Source organism: Phoca vitulina, unplaced genomic scaffold (assembly GCF_004348235.1).
Source record: "Phoca vitulina isolate PV1807 unplaced genomic scaffold, GSC_HSeal_1.0 scaffold9, whole genome shotgun sequence".
In the NCBI taxonomy this organism is placed as follows: domain Eukaryota; kingdom Metazoa; phylum Chordata; class Mammalia; order Carnivora; family Phocidae; genus Phoca; species Phoca vitulina.
Window position 1 is genome coordinate 33,770,907 of NW_022589712.1, and position 19,155 is coordinate 33,790,061.

General features: G+C 38.1%; 1 protein-coding gene across 3 annotated transcripts in view; it reads left to right on the forward strand.

The window, feature by feature from the left end:
• Window positions 1–3,889, forward strand: part of ARHGAP18 (Rho GTPase activating protein 18) — a 190,710-nt gene extending 186,821 nt beyond the window's left edge. Inside the window, exons 14-15 of one of the 3 annotated variants that reach the window (XM_032407890.1) lie at window positions 1,116–1,177; window positions 2,388–3,883. In XM_032407890.1, the coding sequence (XP_032263781.1) occupies window positions 1,116–1,177; window positions 2,388–2,479 (154 nt within the window). In that variant the 3' untranslated portion in view covers window positions 2,480–3,883. Of the gene's footprint in view, window positions 1–1,115; window positions 1,178–2,387 lie in introns of all 3 variants that reach the window. The other 2 variants (XM_032407891.1, XM_032407889.1) reach the window with 2 other exon arrangements.
• The last annotated feature ends 15,266 nt before the right edge of the window (window positions 3,890–19,155 follow it).

Sequence of the window (19,155 nt, forward strand, 5' to 3'; positions counted from 1 at the left end):
TTATAAATAAAATAATTATTATTTAATTTTAAAAACAAGCATACACTGGTTTGGAACAAAGTGAGCTGTCTCTTGGTTAGGATACAACTCAGCAGGTGGATCTTAAGTGTGGGGGCGTATAAAGCCCCAAGTGTCTATCATGTTCCATAGAGCAGAGTAGTTAAGAGTTGGATAACCCAAATGAGTCATGGGATGGTTGGTTAGGAAAGCTTCTACTGTGCCATATTTTTCATAATGGTTTGAATAAAAGTCAGATCTGCCATTCCCTTTACAATTCCAGGGAGTGTGTCTTTGGGGCCTTACAGAAGTGGTTCACAAACCCTCCTGTGTATCACAGTCCGCTAGAGAGCATTTGCAAAACAGATTCTTTGGTTTGATCGAGATGTACAAAATCAGTTTCTAGAGCTCTGGGTCTGAATTTTTAGCAGGTTTCTCAGGTAATTTGTATACAGAGTTTTGAAAACCACTGAATTTTGCCAATTTTTATTATTCGAACCTAATGTTCTGGAAGAGTTTATTCTTTGAAGAGCATAACTCTGTAAATGCATCTCCTACTTGTGAAGCCTTCGTAATGACTATTTGCTTCTACTTTGAGTATATGTAACCCCTGTATTTGAACGGCCAACACAGGAAGGGTTATGAACCATGTCCTATTCTTTACGTTCATCTTGCATACTGTGAGAGTTGTCAGCACAGCAAACACATGATAAATACTTAACGGAATAAATGCAGTGGGAAAACTGAGGTGGAAATATTTCTTTTTATAGTTTTAGGAGGACCTTTCTGGCCCCTATGCAAAGTAGTTGATCAAATTAATAATTTTATTGGTAGCTAAAAGTTGTGTTACTTTTCTTTTTAATTTTACAAATTTAGATGCTGATTTATTATTTTGCCTTCAGACATATGAGTCCATTTGTTTATTTTAATTTACAGGTGTGACATTTTTATTACCTATTTGGCACACCTAACAGATGGGAAAATACAAATGTTAGATAATTACAGTGTGTCTAAGTTATGAATTTCCCATACAAGCCAGAATTCCCCAAGCACATTAAAGTGATTTACTTGCAAGCTGTTTGATGATACAACTAATCAGTTTGTTTTGTCCCTAATAGTGGGATTGCCCAGACTCTTAAGAAAGGGGAAGTTTTTTTGTATGAAATTGGAGGAAATATTGGTAAGCACATTTTGTTTCTCTCTGTGTTACATATGCTGATTTGACATTGCCAGTGGTTATTATTTATATCTTTGAGGAGAAAAAAATCAGAAGTTAAATATAGCATGCTTTAGATAGTTGATGAATTTTGTGAATTTGTTCAGTGGTCTGACTTTTCAGGCTCTATTTGAGCTCCTCCATACAAATGCCCATCTGCGTTAAACCTCAGCAAGGGCACATTCCCTTAAAATAGTAGCAACTTCTAGAATGGTAATGAACTTTTTCAAAACTTTTTTTTTTTATATGCTTACATCACATTCTTAATAAAGGAAGTAGCTGAGCTTATTTAAGGCCAGGATTACATTTTTAATATGGCTCAGTACTAGATATTTTTAGTGAAAGCAGAAGTTATTTTTGCCATTGTTGATTGCCTTCTAAATAATGCACGCACACACACACAAAGACAAACAGATATACACACATACGAATACAAGCACATTGGTAACTTAGGAAGTAAAAATAGAATGAATGGATTGATTTTGACCATGCCCATTTTCAGTTATCAGTGGGTTGTACTCATCTCTATTAAAATTTAAAGTAAACTTTTTCTCTTTATTTTGACCTTGAAAATGGTACAGGTGAAATTGTTAACAAATAAATGAAATAGTGTTTAATTCAAAGTAATAATTGAAAATATTTTAAGATTTTAAGTTTTGTGGAATTTTTTCCTGGGACACAAAAGTGTTAGTAGATACTGAAACTTTAACATGGGAATATGAAGGCTTACTCTTAAAATTTAAATAAACTGCAGCTCTGTTAGAAGCCTGGAAATGTTAACTCTATTAGCAAGGTTTATTTAAATATTTATATATATTTGATCTTGCATTTTTACTCTTAGATATTGGGAATGAAGTATTTTCTTACTTAGGTAGACCCAAAGCTGTTGCCACTCTTAATAAAGGTGAATAAGCTCTTAATGAGCCATTGCAGAGCCCTTCACACAAAGTCTTTTCAACTTCCTAAATTAATTTGAAACCCTTTCCTTTAGAGAAAGCCTACTAAATTGACTTTTTTTCAGTATTTTGGCCAAGTCTTATAATGTCACGGGAGATGGGAAAGGATGAGAGATATTTTGAAGTCTAAGATTTCGGAGTTAAACTATGAGGAATAAGTTTAAAATTGCATCCCAGCCTCTGCACTGTATTCAACTGATCCAGTGTCTCTTTGGTAGGAGAACGCTGCCTTGATGATGACACTTACATGAAGGACTTGTATCAGCTCAACCCCAGCGCCGAGTGGGTCATAAAGTCAAAGGCGTCGTAGGAGACTGAAGCTGCAGTTAACCACGAGGACCTCCTGAGACTACTTGCTGGGGCAAGCGTGCAAATGAAAGAAACGGCGGGACTCTTCCATTGTTCAAATGTACCCAACTATTGAATACTGACACTCTGAAGCCTTAAAAAGTCAGATTTGTGCTGCTGCCAGAATTATGTTCATTATTAATAATGCGATGAGCAGACAAACATCTCTGGAGTCAGAGGAAAAAGGGTTAATTAGCTTGGTGGCCGTGATGCTCTGTGAAAGGTGCCCGGATGTGGCAATTTTTTTTTTTATGTGAAAACATACTCTCTTCCTTCTCACTTTTTTCTCCTAAAATCATATACATGGTAATACGTGCTTCCTCTCCTTTTTCTCCTCCTCATGTCTGCCTTCTCCCAACTAGGTTTGCTTTTTAACCGAAAAGATCACAAATACCAGGTATTTGGCAAGTCGTGAAGACAATGCATCTTAAAATAGACTGAATTCAATAGTATTCATGTCACCATCGAATGTTAATATTCCTCCCTTTGAATCATTTGTTCAGACAATAACATCCCACTTCTTCCTGCTGTATCACATGAAGTGATTTGCATTGTTTTCGGCTCATCTGACACATGTGCGCAGAACCGTATCCGCTATCAAGCAAATAAAACTGTCAGAAACTGCCAATTATTACTGAACTTTTAAATACTTCTACACTAAGAATAAATACAATATATCCACGTGGAATAACTGGATTATGTGTAACAAGAGAGTGAAAGCCAAATCACTTCATGTATGCTGTATCCTCCTAAGTGAAATTTATGAAGTCTTAGCTGGCTTTACCTATTGTCGTATTAGTACAAATATGCATGATAGTATAATCCAGTAATGGCTAAAAATGTATTCTACTGAAAGAGGGATTTTTTTTTAACTCCTAAAGAAGGCTGCAGGAAGCATTATTTTTTTTCTGGGTATGACATAGTCATATGAACAAGTTTTTGTTTGTGTACTTTAAATAATCAGAGTAAATTTATTAAAATGCTGTGGAAAGTACTATTCCCAGGGAGTTTAATGCACAAACCATATTGTGACAAGAGCTGAGCCTCTGAACTGTAAATAAGAGGAACGAAGTGAGAAATGTTCAATATTTTATGAGTTTAGAGTGTAGTAAATAAAAGGTGATGTAAATGAATGTTGCACACCCTGTGTTTTTGATACTTTTACTAGTATTTTAGGGAAAATTACACATTCTCAGAAGCTCTTGATGTCACTCCAGTTAAGAGGGAAAATGCCGTTAATGAGGACAGTCATACATTTTTAGCATGTAATTATAAGAGCAGCCTGTGGGTATGATCACTTAAATAACATTGTGGTGATTTGTGCCATTGCTTTTTTTATTTAAAAAATTTTTATAATTAAATGTGTTTTTCTAAATCATCTTCTCTTGAAATTATTACTTTTAATCCTCTATGTTTATGAATGTACTATATTTTTGTTGGTATTTGTGGTTTTTTTAAAAGCCACTTCTTTTATTTTTTCCTGTTACTCCTGTATAATGTTTAAATTGGGAAGACATGTGGAAGATATAAAACTGTTTCCCTCCTTCGTTTTTTCCTTATGCAAACTTCTATTCTTTAGGATTTTTCAAAAACACATTGTATTCTGTTTTTGATCTTGACAATATATATTAATTTCCCAAAATGTTTTATTGATAGTTTAAGTTAATGAAAGCAATTAATGATATAAACTCGAAATTAAGTGCTTAATACATTTTAGGGGTGCACAACTTCAAAAAAAGGAGTGAATATAATGATTTAGATAAATGGCTTCCTAAAGCATATGTCAACTAACTTACCACATTTACTCTCCCCCTGGTATGTGTGTTGGTTGCAGGCGGGTGCGATGTGGGGACACAAGAGGCTTTTGATAATGGTAGTGTAGAGCCTCAAATATAAATAGCCTAGAAATAACCCAAATGTTTTTTTTTCTATAATTTTTTTTTTCTTATTGAACTTTAAATCTTGTGGTAGATTAGTTTTTATATGCGAGGGACAATAAAAACAACAAATATATTTGGTATGAGTCTCAAACATCTTAATTCTTAAGAGTTGCTGTTGAAAAGTTGAAGAGCTGGTTTTTATAGAAGACTGGTTGACCTGTTAATATTTCAGAGATGTTTCCTCTTTTCTGAAGTGGGTTATTGTAACTATTTACAATCTTTGCTTACTGCTGCTATAGAATTCAGTGTAAACTCCTTGCTAGCGCTCTTTGGGAAAAGCAGTTTATTTTACTGACTTCATGAAATTTTTCATGATTTTCTTTTCCCAATTTTTGTTAAACTGGCTTTCATTTTCTCCCTCATTGAACTGATTTCTCATCCTCTTGATCAGTAGGTGGCAGTATTGGTCAGGGATTCCTTTGCACCTGAACTCTGGGAAGTTTTAAAAGTGAACCTGAGTTCATAGGTAAGTGGTTGAGACTCAGTGCCAGGCATTTACAAGGCAGTTAGGTAAGAACACCATGGATCTCTCACTTTAATCACTGTTTTTGGAAAATTATAACTAACAATTAATTTCAGAGTTTCTGTGTTCCATTTATTAGTCTGCTTTTATTCTTAACCTGTTGAGTGGGGAGGGAGAGAGGTGAGGGTTTCTTTTTTTTGAACCAAGATGAGACATTTTGACAATGTCTATCTCAAGCAGAAGGATCAAGACAAGAGGAAAGACAGTGAACCAGGAAAGGAAGAAGAAGAGTGTCTCAGGAGGCATAATGACATATGTCTTTAGTGTGTATGTGGTTGTTTCTTCATTCAACAAACATTTACTGGGCATTTACATATATGTGCCAGGCATGTTCTACCCTTGAGATAAATGAGTGAACAAAATAATAAGTAAAAATGAATAAGTAGAATTATCTAATATGTTGGAAGGATATAAGTGCAGTAGACACAGAAAAGAGATGAACAGGGTAAGTAGGATGAAGGGTAGAGGGATAGGTTCACTGTAGGAGTAAACAGTATCTCATTGAACATCTAATAACAAAGACTTGAAGAAAGTGAGAAAATTGCCATGTGTCTATCTGGGAGAAGAGCATTCCAGACAGAGGGAATAATTAGAACAAAGACCCCAAAGCAGTAGTGTGCCTGGCTTACCAAAGGTTAGCAAGGGTACCAGCAGGGCTGGAGTGGAGTGAAGCAGGGAGGACTAATGGATGAGATCAGAGAGGTAACACTGGGATAGGGTTGGGGGATGAGATCATGGCCTTATACTAGGACAACTATAATTCATTGTTTAAGACATTTTTGAGAGCGAAACAGGGCACCATTGGTAAGGGCAGTAGCTATGGAGTGATAGGAAGTGGTCAGATTCTGGATATAGTTTTAAAGATCGAGTCTATAGGGTTTCTGGTATGAGAGATAGAAAATGCATTTTTAATCGAGACAAATCACAAGATTTGTTACTTGAGCAATTGGAAGCATGGAGCTTCCAACCACAGAAATAGGGAAGATGAAGGTAAATTGGGTATTCTGAGGGAGTCAGGATTCAGGAGTTCAATTGTGGGTATGTTGAATTTGAGGTGCCTATTGGGCATCCAAGTGGCAATGTTAGGCAGTTATATGAATAGGCAGTTATCTGTGCAGACAGTAGGAGAGAAGTCTAGGCTGGGGTCAGCAGCATGTACATGGACTTTTCACTTTAACCATGAGCTTGCCTGAGATCACCAAGGGAGTGATTGTGGATATAGTAGAGAAAATCAGCAAGAGGTGAGCCTTGGAGATGCCTGATGTTAGAGGTTAGGAAAAGGAAAAGGAACCAGCAAAGACACTGAAAAGAAATGACCTTTGAGATAATGAAGAGATTGCGATGTACCAGATACCAAGGGAAGAAAGGCAATCAAAGAGAAGAGAGTAATTGTCATGTCAGATCCTACTTATAGCTCACGTGAGCTAAAGGCCAGGAATTGACTCCTGTATTTACTATGTGGAGGTCATTGCTGACTTGATGAGCAGTTTAAGTAAAGTGATAGGGTGGAAGACAGATTATAGCCAGGTTGAGAGAGAGAGAGAGAGAGTGTGAGTATTGGACAACTCTTAAAATTCTGTGATGCAAGGGAGCAAATAAATGAGACATTAGCTTAGCAGAAGAAGAAGGAGGTGTACCGAGGGCCTTGAATGCTGGACTAAATAGTTTTTGGAATTTATGCAATTATATAATACATTAAGAGGTGACATGGGTACTAGAACCAGACTACCTGGGTTAGCTAATGTGACCTAAGACGAATCACTTAGGTTTCATTTTCTACTTTGTATAATGAGAATAGTAGGAATATTTACTTCTTGGCAGCTTATAGAATCAGTCTATATAAAGGGCTCAGCAGGCTCAGCAGCGTATCTGCCTGATAGTATTCAATAAACTTGACTAGTTTTATTAGGAGTATAGTGATCAGTATTATCAGATACAATATTATTTGCTTTCTCATTCAGTGTTGGTTTCAATGCCATATTACTTTTCCACCTAGAAATCACTGGCAATAACTCTCCCTCAGGGTATCTGTGATACTGTAAAGGGCACAGAAATAATTCCATAACAAGTTTTCTCTACTTCAAGGTCAATGCAATTTTAAATAGGACTTGTTTCATTTAAAGTAAACTGGCGTAGGGGACAGAATTCTCTCTGCATCTCAGACCAGGAAGTCCAGGAGGAAAACAAACTGGTTTGAGATGCAGAGAGAATTCTGTTCCCTACACCAGGTCCCAGAAGAAAACAAATTCTTACCCAGTTTCTTTTCTTACCTGATACCTTGATTGCTCAAAGGATAATCCTGGGCCTCTGCAGTTGCTGTTAGCTGCTCCTGCTGACAGAGGTCCCATTCCATTGTCTTGCTTTTTCTGGATTTGTGATTTCTCAAATTTTATTTTTTTTAAAGATTTATTTGACAGAGAGAGACAGCGAGAGAGGGAACACAGCAGGGGGAGTGGGAGAGGGAGAAGCAGGCTTCCCGCTGAGCAGGGAGCCCGATGTGGGGCTCGATCCCAGGACCCCGGGATCATGACCTGAGCCGAAGGCAGACGCTTAACGACACTTAATGACTGAGCCACCCAGGTGCCCCTCTCAAATTTTATTTTTAATAAATATAGCAATAGTAATTTTCCTTCCATTTCACTTGGCCTCACATCTTAGAATCTGGACTTGGCATCCAGCTTCTTTTTCACTTCTAACCTTAAGTATTACAAGGGGTAACTTGACTCTGATACAAAGGGTATTATATGAAACATTAGAATCCCCCTCCCTCCATATAATTATTTCTTAAACTCCGTAAGATTTCTTTGAAGGGTTTCATGAGCTATTTTCACACATAGCTGCCTACGGTAATAAGAGAAACAGATTGGTTGCCAGAAAAGCTGCTTCTATGGTTTTTCCAACTAAAGCCAATATGCACTGGCTTTGTCAAAAGCAAGCTTTTTATCTTGAGATTTCAAATCTTGATTTCTCAACCAAAGAAACTCAGATAAGCTTCAGAGAAAGCAGTCTACTCTCCACTGTCTTTACTCCTCTTTTGATGTTCACCTGAACAGCTCAGTTCTTGTTGCATCTCCTACAACCTTTACAAAATGGCAGCTTTCGTGTAATCTCTGCCGTAAGTCCCATTCCCCTTCAGCCAGGGCCAAAGTGAACAAAGAACTTAACCCTGGACTGAAGGGTCATAAGGACAGTCATAGAGAGTGGCCCACTTCTGAATAGTAGGTCAGTTAAATTTTTCTCTTTCACCTGACAGAAGTCTTTTACAAAAAGGAAGTGATTTAATCATTACATGTGTCTTTGAAACTCGCATTTCAGTGTGGGAACTCTTAGGGCATCTTCGCTTTGGTTGCTTGTGTCACCCAGTTTGTATTAGGCAAGAGAAAATTCTGAAAACAGGAAGAATTAACTATTGAGAGATTATGCATCCCCTTTTGTCCAAGAATCTGGAAACACATTCTAGGACATGCCTCTTTCATCCTCAAGCTTGTCTTCATGCTAAAAATGAGGGAAGGGGGCACCTGGGTGGCTCAGATGGTTAAGCGTCTGCCTTCGGCTCAGGTCATGATCCCAGGGTCCTGGGATCAAGTCCCACTTCGGGCTCCCTGCTCCTTGGGAGCCTGCTTCTCCCTCTGCCTCTCTCTCTCTCTTTCTGTCTCTCATGAATAAATAAATAAAATCTTTAAAAAAAAAATAAAAATGAGGAAGGGATTAACATTCTTTATTCTTAAATCATTAGGCATTAGTAGATAATGCCTTAAAATATACTGTGAGTTCCTTAGAAAATGTTATTATAAGGAATACTCTAAAGGTTCAGAAGAAAACATGGTTCTCCATTTGTTCCCCATTTCCTTTTCTTTCCAAACATTTTAGTATTTGCTATGTGCTGCACTGTGGTTTATATTTTGGTGATGTAAAAATCAATCATCTGGTGCATGCCCACAGAACACTAGATTTAGATTTGTAGATACCATTAGTATGGGCCGGTGATAGGGAATGTATTCTCAGCAAATGGACTCTGATTGGAGGGCGGCGGAAATGGGTGCAGCTAATGACAGATTAAAATTCAGTGGGAGTATAGAGAAAAGATGCTGTTGATTGGGAAATTTTAAAGGAGGCTGTGGCATTTCAGCTGGAAGCCCAGTTAGGATGCCACAGACTAGACCAGGCCAGAAACAATGAGTCTCAGAATAAAAATGAGTTAGAATGGGTTATATTGATGTTCCAGAGTTGGGGTCAAAAAGACTTGATGATTCTATGGGATGGAGAGGACAAAGAGGGAGGTGTTAAAGATTCCTGGGAGGACCGCGCAGTCAGTTAAGTGTCTGACTTCGGCTCAGGTCCTGATTTCAGGGTCCTGGGATTGAGCCTGTGTCAGGCTCCCTGCTCAGCAGGGAGTCTGCTTCTCCCTCTTCCTCAGCCCCTCCCCCCGCTTGTGCTCTCATGGTCTCTCTCTCTCTTTCTCTCTCTCAAATAAAATCTTAAAAAGAAAAGAAAAGAAAAGAAAGACTCCTGGGAGAAGATGATAGTGTTTTGCATTGTACCCCAGAATGGGAGGTACCAGTTTGGAATGAAGGGATTGGGGCAAGGGAGAAAGGAGTATTATGAGTGTGGTAGGGAGAGACAATGTGGATATGTTGAACTTGAGATGTATGGAGAACTTAAACAGAAATGAGATCTCTTTTAAGAAAGACTTCCCTGAAAGATGTGTATTTAGAACATATTTGCTTGGAGGTGATGGTTAAAGCCGTTGGAGCAAGAGGAGTCATCCCCTGAACGTGTAGAGCCAGGAGAGGGCTAAGAACAACTTTGAGGTATCCCACCACTTCAGGGATGCAAAAAAGAAGAGATGCCTTAGAAGGAGCAGTTCAATCCAGAAGAGTAAAAATCATAGATATCAGGGAAGACAACAGATTTAACAAGTAAGAAATGGTCAACTATGTCAAATACTTGAGAGAAGTGAACGAGACGAAGACTAAGTAGCAACCATTGAAGCTGAGGTTTACACATTCAGGGCTGGTTGACCTTGAGAGCAAGTGTTTTGGAGTGATGTGAACAGAAGCCTATTGAGATAGGCCAAGATGTACATAGGAACTAGAAGCTATGGATTTAGTTGGGATTGTTGGGGAGGGGCAAAAAGAATAAGATTTATTGCTTTTCTTTTTTTTTTCCTTTGATATTTTGCAAAGGTGGGGAAACTTGATCATAAAATAGTTTTCACACATAATTCCTAATAGCTGATATTACCTGTATTTCTTTCTTTAGTTAATTCAAGAGCATCTTGGCTCCTGCTATCTAAAATATTACTCAAAATAATTGAGTACTTTTGAAGAAAACTGACCATGATAAAGGTGAAAAAAATCCCTAGGAATGTTGTTTGTCCTTAAGAGATACCATTAATTTTGTTTCTGTGATTTTTAAATTTAAGACTCTTTCCTAACTTGAAAGCAAATGATTGTTTTAACTTTATTTCATTTTTTTTTTGTATAGTTGATACATAAGGTTACATTTGTTTCTGGTGTACAACATAGTGATTCCACATCTCTCTACCTTACGCTATGCTTACCGTAGCTGTAGCTATCATCTGTCACCATAGAATGCTGTTATAATATCACTGACTGTATTCTCTATGCTGTACCTTTTATTCCCATGAATTACTCATTTCAACACTGGAAGCCTGTGTCTCCCAACCCCCTTACCCCCATTTTGTCCATCTTCTACCTCCATCCCCCCTCTGGCAACCAGCAGTTCATTCTCTGTATCTATAGGTCTGATTCTGTAAAAGCAGATGTGATTTTAAAATAAGCTTGTTTGGAAGCTGGTGTCAAAGAAGCTGATAATTTGATCTATTGAGTTTGTCCCATGTTAGCAGGTCTTTGAAAATACCCTTGGTTGGGAGAGATCATTCTGTCTCTCACTGCTTTTCTGCATTGCTGCATATAATGAGTCATTGCTCTGCCCACTATAATCTAGATAGCAAAAGCTGGGAACTACATGTTAGATAAATTGGAAAATATGATGCTATATGAAACAAGATGAAGACACATGTTATAAGCTTCATTTCCAAATCTTTAATTTTTGAGAGGTAAACAGAAGGCGTTGAAGTGCCATATAATTCTGTTTAAGTTTTTTACTCACCCTCTAAAATGATTTTTACAAAGTACTGCATATTTTTACGTAGAAATCTAAAATTTTTATCATAAGCTTAAATAACTGCAAAGGAATTCTAATACTTTAACATGTTTCAGGTGAAATTTAATGCCATAGTGTTTTGATACTGTTATGTGATTTTTAAAAAAAATACATGAAAGCTCTTCGTTAATAGCAAGAAATTTTACATTGTTGCTTTTTTCCTATTTTCATTGTACTTTCTCCTTAGAAATTTATCCTAATGTAATATATTCAGTGGCACAGATTAATTACATTTCTCTGTAGCACAATAAGTATATACCGAAGTAATAGTTGATCAAACAACAAAAATATATTACAAATCATAATAAAGTTAATAAATACAAAATTTCAATTTTATTAAAAATGGGGTTCTTAGTGAGATAGGGTTTTTAGTTTTTTCTCAACTGTGAATGGCTAGATATAACTTTTTCCTAATAAATTTAGCCTCAATTATTCTATTTTTCAATTTTATTTATGTATATATATGGCATATATAAATATGTAGGCATTGAGAAAGTTGTTAACATACACATGTAAATCAGAAGTTTAAAACTTAGTTATAGCAGTGATACAGTTTTTTTAAACTCCTTTAAAGTTCATTACATGCCAAAAATAACTGTGATCTATTACCAAAATTATTTGTGATCTACAAGCTAATTGGTCCTTCTTCATAAGTGTTGAAAGCAAACAATTTGGAACAATTTGACTCATATACTGGTTTGTTAACTCAGCTGTTGTAGTAATTTATTTTGTCAATTTCTGAGAAGTATGCTGGAGTCAGAGTATAAAAATATTTGAGGTTCTTGTTGCATATATTGTCAAACGGCTTTTTAGAGAAGTTGTACTTATACTTCTATCAGTGGCAGTCAAGTAATAATCTCAATGTCTTCTCACTATCACTATTTTCTTTAACATTCATTAATTTCATGGTTGAAGAAATTCTATTTTGCTGCTTTAATTTGCACTTTGTGGGTAATTATGACGCTAATTATGTTTCATATGTTGTGAATTTGCAAAATCAGGATAGGTAGCTCTATAGTCTTTGTTCCTCTATTACAGAAATAGTTATGTGTATATTTGATATTTAACCTATTAGGATACTTAGATTTATCATATTTTTGTATTAAATGAGTATAAATGTATAGTAAATATTTAATGTAAATATTATAGAAGGTAACCTGGCCCATAGTAAGTAATACAAATGTCAGTCAGCATTGGCATTATCGTTATCACCAATAGAAAATAGTTTCCTTAGTTTGGCCTTAAATAATTTGATTTTTTTTAAACATAAAACTTCCTTTTGTTTTCATATCTTATCTAGGTGTTCTTGAGTTCTTTTGAACTGGGAGGCCACTATTTAATAAAGAAGGCTTCCTTAGTAATGTAGACTATCCATCCTTGGGAAGACAGTGTTTAAAATAATGGGGATTCTCACCATCTCCTTTAACTTGTTGGTTTGAGTGTAGGAATTGCTAGAGAAGAGGAATACCCTTTCAGCCATTTTCCATTCAATTTGAGGTTTCTTGCCTATCCATCCTTTTCTACAAAGTTACAACGATATTTAAAACTGGGGCATCCTATATCAAAAATATATACAAATAAACTCGTGGGCGTAGGAGTGATACTCAAATTTTAATCACTTGTGTGGCATGGGCACTGACCTAGCAGAATGGACATGGTATTTCACTGCAGACCTGGTTTTGCACTGGACTGGTTGGTATGTATCACCTGAAAATTAGGCCAAATGAGGGTTAAGAGGCATTTGAGTATTTGGAAACTAGTGTGTGTGTGTGTGTGTGTGTGTGTGTGTATGATGTAAAACTGGTTTCTCAAACTTTTATACCAACATGTATTTAAGTACAAGGTATATCTGAGTTCAATGTTTACGGAACTGTCAGTCATTTGGTTAGGGAACGTATGGAGGAAATAATAAAGAATAAGGAAAATACGCTTAGCTGGGTAGAGAAATACAATGACTAAGATTCCAGAGATATATGGATACATTAAAACAGCCTCATCACCACTGCCGTGGTGTCACCCCACTAGGCATTGGGTAGAGAAATACAATGATTAAGATTCCAGAGATATATGGATACATTAAAACAGCCTCATCACCACTGCCATCATCATAGCTGATAGTCACTAGATAATGTGTACAATTTACAAAGCGCATTCACATAAATGGTCACATTTGCTGTCCCCAAAATTCACATAGGGGTTGGTTTACCATAGCTCTATGGAGTATAGTGTCTGCTGGGTTATTTTTGTGTTTGATAAGCCTACCTTTTGCTCAGTTTGCTTTTTGGCCATTGTATTTCTCTACCCAATGCTTTTGGGGTCCGTGTCACCCCACTAGGCATTGGGCAGGATTCTGGGTCAGGTGATGGGAGGGAGAATAAAAAGTAGTAAAACAAACAAACAAAAAACCCACCAAAAAAACCTTTTCAGTCTCAGGACAACATATGATCATTCTGGAATGAGGATGATTCTTTGGCATCTGACCTCAAACTATAGGAAGAACTTGCACATCTCTGAATGGGTGCAAAGGTCGCAGATGACCTCCAAGGATGGTAAGTACAAAGACAAAGATTTAGGAGAAACATTAATTCCCATTTAAAATGTAAAATGTATTACTCCGGGTCTGAACCTAAAATAGAAACTTGGCAGACACTATGCAGATTGTTCCATGAAGAAAAAGACCCAGTGACCTGTGGTGGCCAAAAAGCAAACTGAGCAAAAGGTAGGCTTATCAAACACAAAAATAACCCAGCAGACACTATACTCCATAGAGCTATGGTAAACCAACCCCTATGTGAATTTTGGGGACAGCAAATGTGACCATTTATGTGAATGCGCTTTGTAAATTGTACACATTATCTAGTGACTATCAGCTATGATGATGGCAGTGGTGATGAGGCTGTTTTAATGTAACCATAGCAAGTCTACACTAGGGTTTGTAGTGACAGCATCCTCCATGGAAAAGATCATGATTCTCCAGCTCAAGAATGTGAAGACCAAGAGGTGAAAGCATTACCAATCATTACGTTGTATGAATTGTGGATTGGTGAATGTGAAGTAAGCATTAAGCTAAGTGTTAAAGTAGATAACACATCCAGGAATGAGATTGTCAGCACATTAGAACAGAGGCTGCTTTGGCTCATCTGGTGTCTGCAGTGTTTAATGCAGTAATTGGCAAATGGTAGGTGATCAGTGAATGTTTGGGGCTCATAAACACCTCGAGCTTACGCACATGCAACGTAGGTAGGATTCTGAAAAGGATTCAAAGAAGACAGGCAGATTTAGCCACAACAGAGGCATAATTAGCTTAAAGAAGCTGGTATCTTTGTCATGTTTAAAGTTGTCATCAGGGAAGATGTCCGTGTCACCCCACTAGGCATTGGGCAGGATTCTGGGTCAGGTGATGGGAGGCGTTGTCCTCGAGTAGCCATTTTTCTATTTAATTCATTTATTGTTTTCATATTTAGGTATAGGCAATGTACTCAAATATCAGTAAGATATGGACTGTTCCCGCAAGAAATAATAACAAGGTTATTAGCATTTATTGGGTACTTATTTCATACCAGGCCATGTGTCACGTGCTTTATATACACTGCTGTTTAATTTTCACACTACATCTAAGAGGGTGATATTTTTATCCCTTATTTTATCAGTGAGGAACCTTCTCCAACAAGGTCAGTGAAATCACTGCATCAGGATCCAAACTGACAACAAAGCACATACCACTCCCCATAGGCCATAATGTTTACAAACCAATCCAGGAGGTAAAACCAAAGTGCTCAATTATTACATCACTTCAGAGGAGAAGGAAGAGACGTCCTCACGAGATGGAGCACGGCAGGCCAGTACTGTCGTGCTCGGTACCTCCAAGGGCTTGTAGCTCTGCAGACGAGAGGTCGTTCACAGCCAGCTAGCATTCTGTGACTCTATTTATGAGTTGCTATGTCAACTGGGACTAATTCAACAATATACCACTGGGGATCTTTTTGAGGTAATAACGCTATGATTTCAAAATGCCTGGCTGGGATTTAAAGAGACTCAAACTACCCCAGTACCTTGGGGCGCCTGGGTGGCTCAGTTGGTTAAGCGACTGCCTTCGGCTCAGGTCATGATCCTGGAGTCCCTGGATCGAGTCCCGCATCGGGCTCGCTGCTCGGCAGGGAGCCTGCTTCTCCCTCTGACCCTCCCCCCTCTCATGTGCTCTCTCTCTCTCTCTCATTCTGTCTCAAATAAATAAAATCTTTAAAAAAAAAAAAAAAAACTACCCCAGTACCAGGCTCCCATGACATGTATGCCAGTATCCACATATGGTTCCTGGTAAGGAACCAGCACATACCAGAGAAGCCCCACTCTGAACATCCCCAACTGGATGTCATCTTGTAACCTTTACTCAGATCCATGTCCTTTAAGCTTACCATAGTAAAATATAATTTAAGATTTATGAGTCTGGGCATGTATTCTGACCAATTCCCAAATTGAGTTCTTGAGGGCTGTGTCTGATTTCTCTTTCCAACAGGTAGATCTTAGAAAAAGGGCATTCCACCCTGAGGAAATCATGAGGAAGCCCAGAGAAAGGAAGCGGAAGGAATGGCGAATGGTGTGACGTGCCTGCGTGTAGGCAACAGGAGAGAGAGAGAGGGAAAATGTAAGCTGGGCACACTTTAGGACCTCTACAAAATCTCCAGTTTCCCTTCCCTGAGGCATGTTTGTGGTGTGAGACTTGCCATGTCTAATTGGACCAAGAGTGGACACTTGATTTGAGATGGACAGTTTTTTCCTGGGAATTTAGAATTTAGAGCAAGCATCCTCTTGTTAGTCTCCACACCTAACTGGGATTGTATTTGGGACACTTAGCGTTTCTTTATCCCATCGTGGGGACTGAGCAGAGAAAGGGAAGGTTTTTCAAAATCAGGGTAGGCAATGGGGAGCTAAAATCTTTTTCGTACGCGGGTGATACATAATCAATCATATCTAGTCTGCCAAAGACATCTAATCCTTCTTAGTTCTGAAAATTGCCAAATTCATCTTATGACAGCCATTCAAAGTACCTGCTCTAATGTACTTTGCTGAGATGAAACCAAAGTACTTCTTTTCTATAGGATTAAATGCACTCGTCTCAGCCTGAGTTTATGGGGCATCAAAAAGAAAGAATATCAGCTAAGTGATTCTTCAGTTCCCCTCCTTTCTGATGAGGCTTGGTCATGTAGACATCTTTCTTTTTCTTATCCTTGACTTACACTTACCCTTTGGCTTTTGGAGAGTTAGATTATCTTTTAATTTTTTTTTTCTAATCACATGCAACTTAAAAGCTGTGGCAGTCCAAATCTGTTGGAAAGCTCTGAAACATGGGCTCTCTGGGTCTTGATAATATCTAATGAGATTGTCTGCAGAATTTCATTTGTTGACAATGACGGTCTTGTTATTTTTAAGTGGTTCTTTTTCATATTCCAACAATGCCCTCTGGAGAAGGCTGCAAACAGCTTCTTCCCACATTTCATTTAAGGAGGGTGAATGTGCCTATGTTTTCACAGAGAGGGCAGCTGCAGCCCCAAGAGTATGGCCAGTGTTCCCTTTTATCCTCCTCCTCGTGTGCTATCAGATTCCTGGTGACAGTGAGCCAGACACTCCAGGAGATGAGCTGCTCAGCGCATCAATACTGTCATTCTCCCCTTGGCTCCTGCCTTCATCGTCCCTTGCCTGCTCTTAGTCTGCTCTTTGCTAACACACATTGACCACAACACAATTCCTCCATCCTTGCTTGAGTCACAGGCAAGTATGTTCTGTCTTTGATAAAGATGACTTGGTATTGACCCTAACATTCCCTGTGCTGCTTCCTTGCTGGCCTGTTTTCTGTCTCCCTTGCCTCTCAGGATGCTCTTTGCAATTCCTTGAAAGGTATCGAATTGATAAACATAAAAGGAAAAAAAAGGGACAACAATAAATAACATTAATAATAACAGTAACCATTTAGGTACTTTGGTTCATCCACACTGTTAGCACTTTGTAAGCATTTTCTCCTTAAATTCTGATGAAGAACCATGGTGAAGTATTTCTATAATTATCTTAATTTTCAGAAAGGGTAGCTGAGACTCAGAATTCACATGACTTTCCCATTGGTAAACCTAGTAAGTGACAGAGACAGGACCTGAAGCCACATGTCCTGCCCAAGTCGATGTTTCTGCACACAATACTGTTATAATTCGTTGCTTGGGGACATGAAGAAAAACACTTTTGAGAAACATCTACATTGTTCATTTTCATAATATTTGGTCTTTGGCAGCCAAGAGTCCCAGTGGCAATTTTGTTTCTCCTTGTTTCAGTGTTACTGAAATCCAGGATCCAACATTCTCTCTGAGCGTGTAATCATCTCTTATCTCCTTTAGCAAGAGGTACTTAACAGACATGTTTTCTGGACCTCATAAAGTGGTGCAGAGGTTAGCTACTATCCCACCGTGCTTATGTCAATATTTTATTGTTTTTTAAATACCTTGTGTTAGATATAATCAATACCTTTTTTCCTTTTAAACAGTATCTTTGTAATTTTGTGATAGGAATGGATAGCTAAAGTCTGATTCAGTGTTACAACGCCAGGAGCCAGCTCAGTTTATATGTCCAGCTCACCGCTTTATATGTATTCTCAGTGGATCATTGCAATAGGCAGGTGAGGTTGATCACAATAAGATCTTCATTTTCAGAGAAGAAACTACAGCTCAGTATAATAGCAAGCCACTGTCACCAAGATTATTGCACATTCTCTCAACTGGTCTTTTCACATGTCCTCATGCTCTCACTTTCTTTTTCCACGTTATTACAAGAGTGATATGCTTTAAAATGTAAATCTGATCAGGCCACTTCCCTGTGTAAGTCCCCTGCGTGGTTTCCAATTTCCCTTGGAACCAGGTCCAGAATCCTGAATGTGGCTTAGGAGAGTTGCCATGTCTCACCCTGACCAAGTTCTCAGGCTCATGTATTACTTCTTTACTCAAAACTTCTCTAACCCTCTTCTGCTGGTTTTCTTTCCCAGCTCTAGTATATGCCTATTCAAGTAGAAATCGTATTGTCTGGCTTTCAAGTTATCTGAAAAAGAGCCTGAGCTCCTGTTTGGCTATCCCTTATTGGGCCTGACACACTGGCAAATACAGTAGTTTTATCACATCTCTTCAGCTGTTGCCTGGTTATGTTAAGCTTCACATACCAACCCAGAAAACCATTTTCCACATGTGCTAGGTTGAAGTATGGCCTCTCAAAGATGTCCAATCCCAATCCTCAGGACTTGTGAATGTTACTTCATGTAGCAAAAAAGACTTTGCGCAAGTGATTAAATTAAGGATCTTGAGATGGGGAGATTATCCTAGATTATCTGGGTTGGCCTGATGTATCATGAGAGTCTTTATGAGAGGAGGCAGGAGATGGAAGTAAGTGGTAGAAGATGTGACAACAGAAGCAAGAGGTTGGAGTGATAAGGAAGGGGCTAGAAGCCAAAGAATATAGGCAACCTCTAGAAGCCAAAAACAAAACAAAACAAAACAAGGCAAGGAAACTGCTTTTCCCTGAACCCTCCAGAAGGAACACAGCTGTACTGGCAACTTGATTAGCCTTCTGACTAAGAGAATACATTTATCTTGTCTTGTGCTACTAAGTTTATGGTAATTTTTTAGAGTAGCAGTAGGGAAGTAACATACCACACACTCAACTTTCAGGAGTCTTCATAACTGAGAAACAGAAGTCATTCCATTTGTTCAACAAATACCTATGAAGTACTGGGCACTCTACTTTGGACGTTGCCCTTAATGGTCTTTATATATATATATATTTTTTTTATTGTGTTATGTTAATCACCATACATTACATCATTAGTTTTTGATGTAGTGTTCCATGATTCATTGTTTGCATATAACACCCAGTGCTCCATGCAGTACGTGCCCTCTTTAATACCCATCACCAGGCTAACCCATCCCCCCAACGCCCTCCCCTCTAGAACCCTCAGTT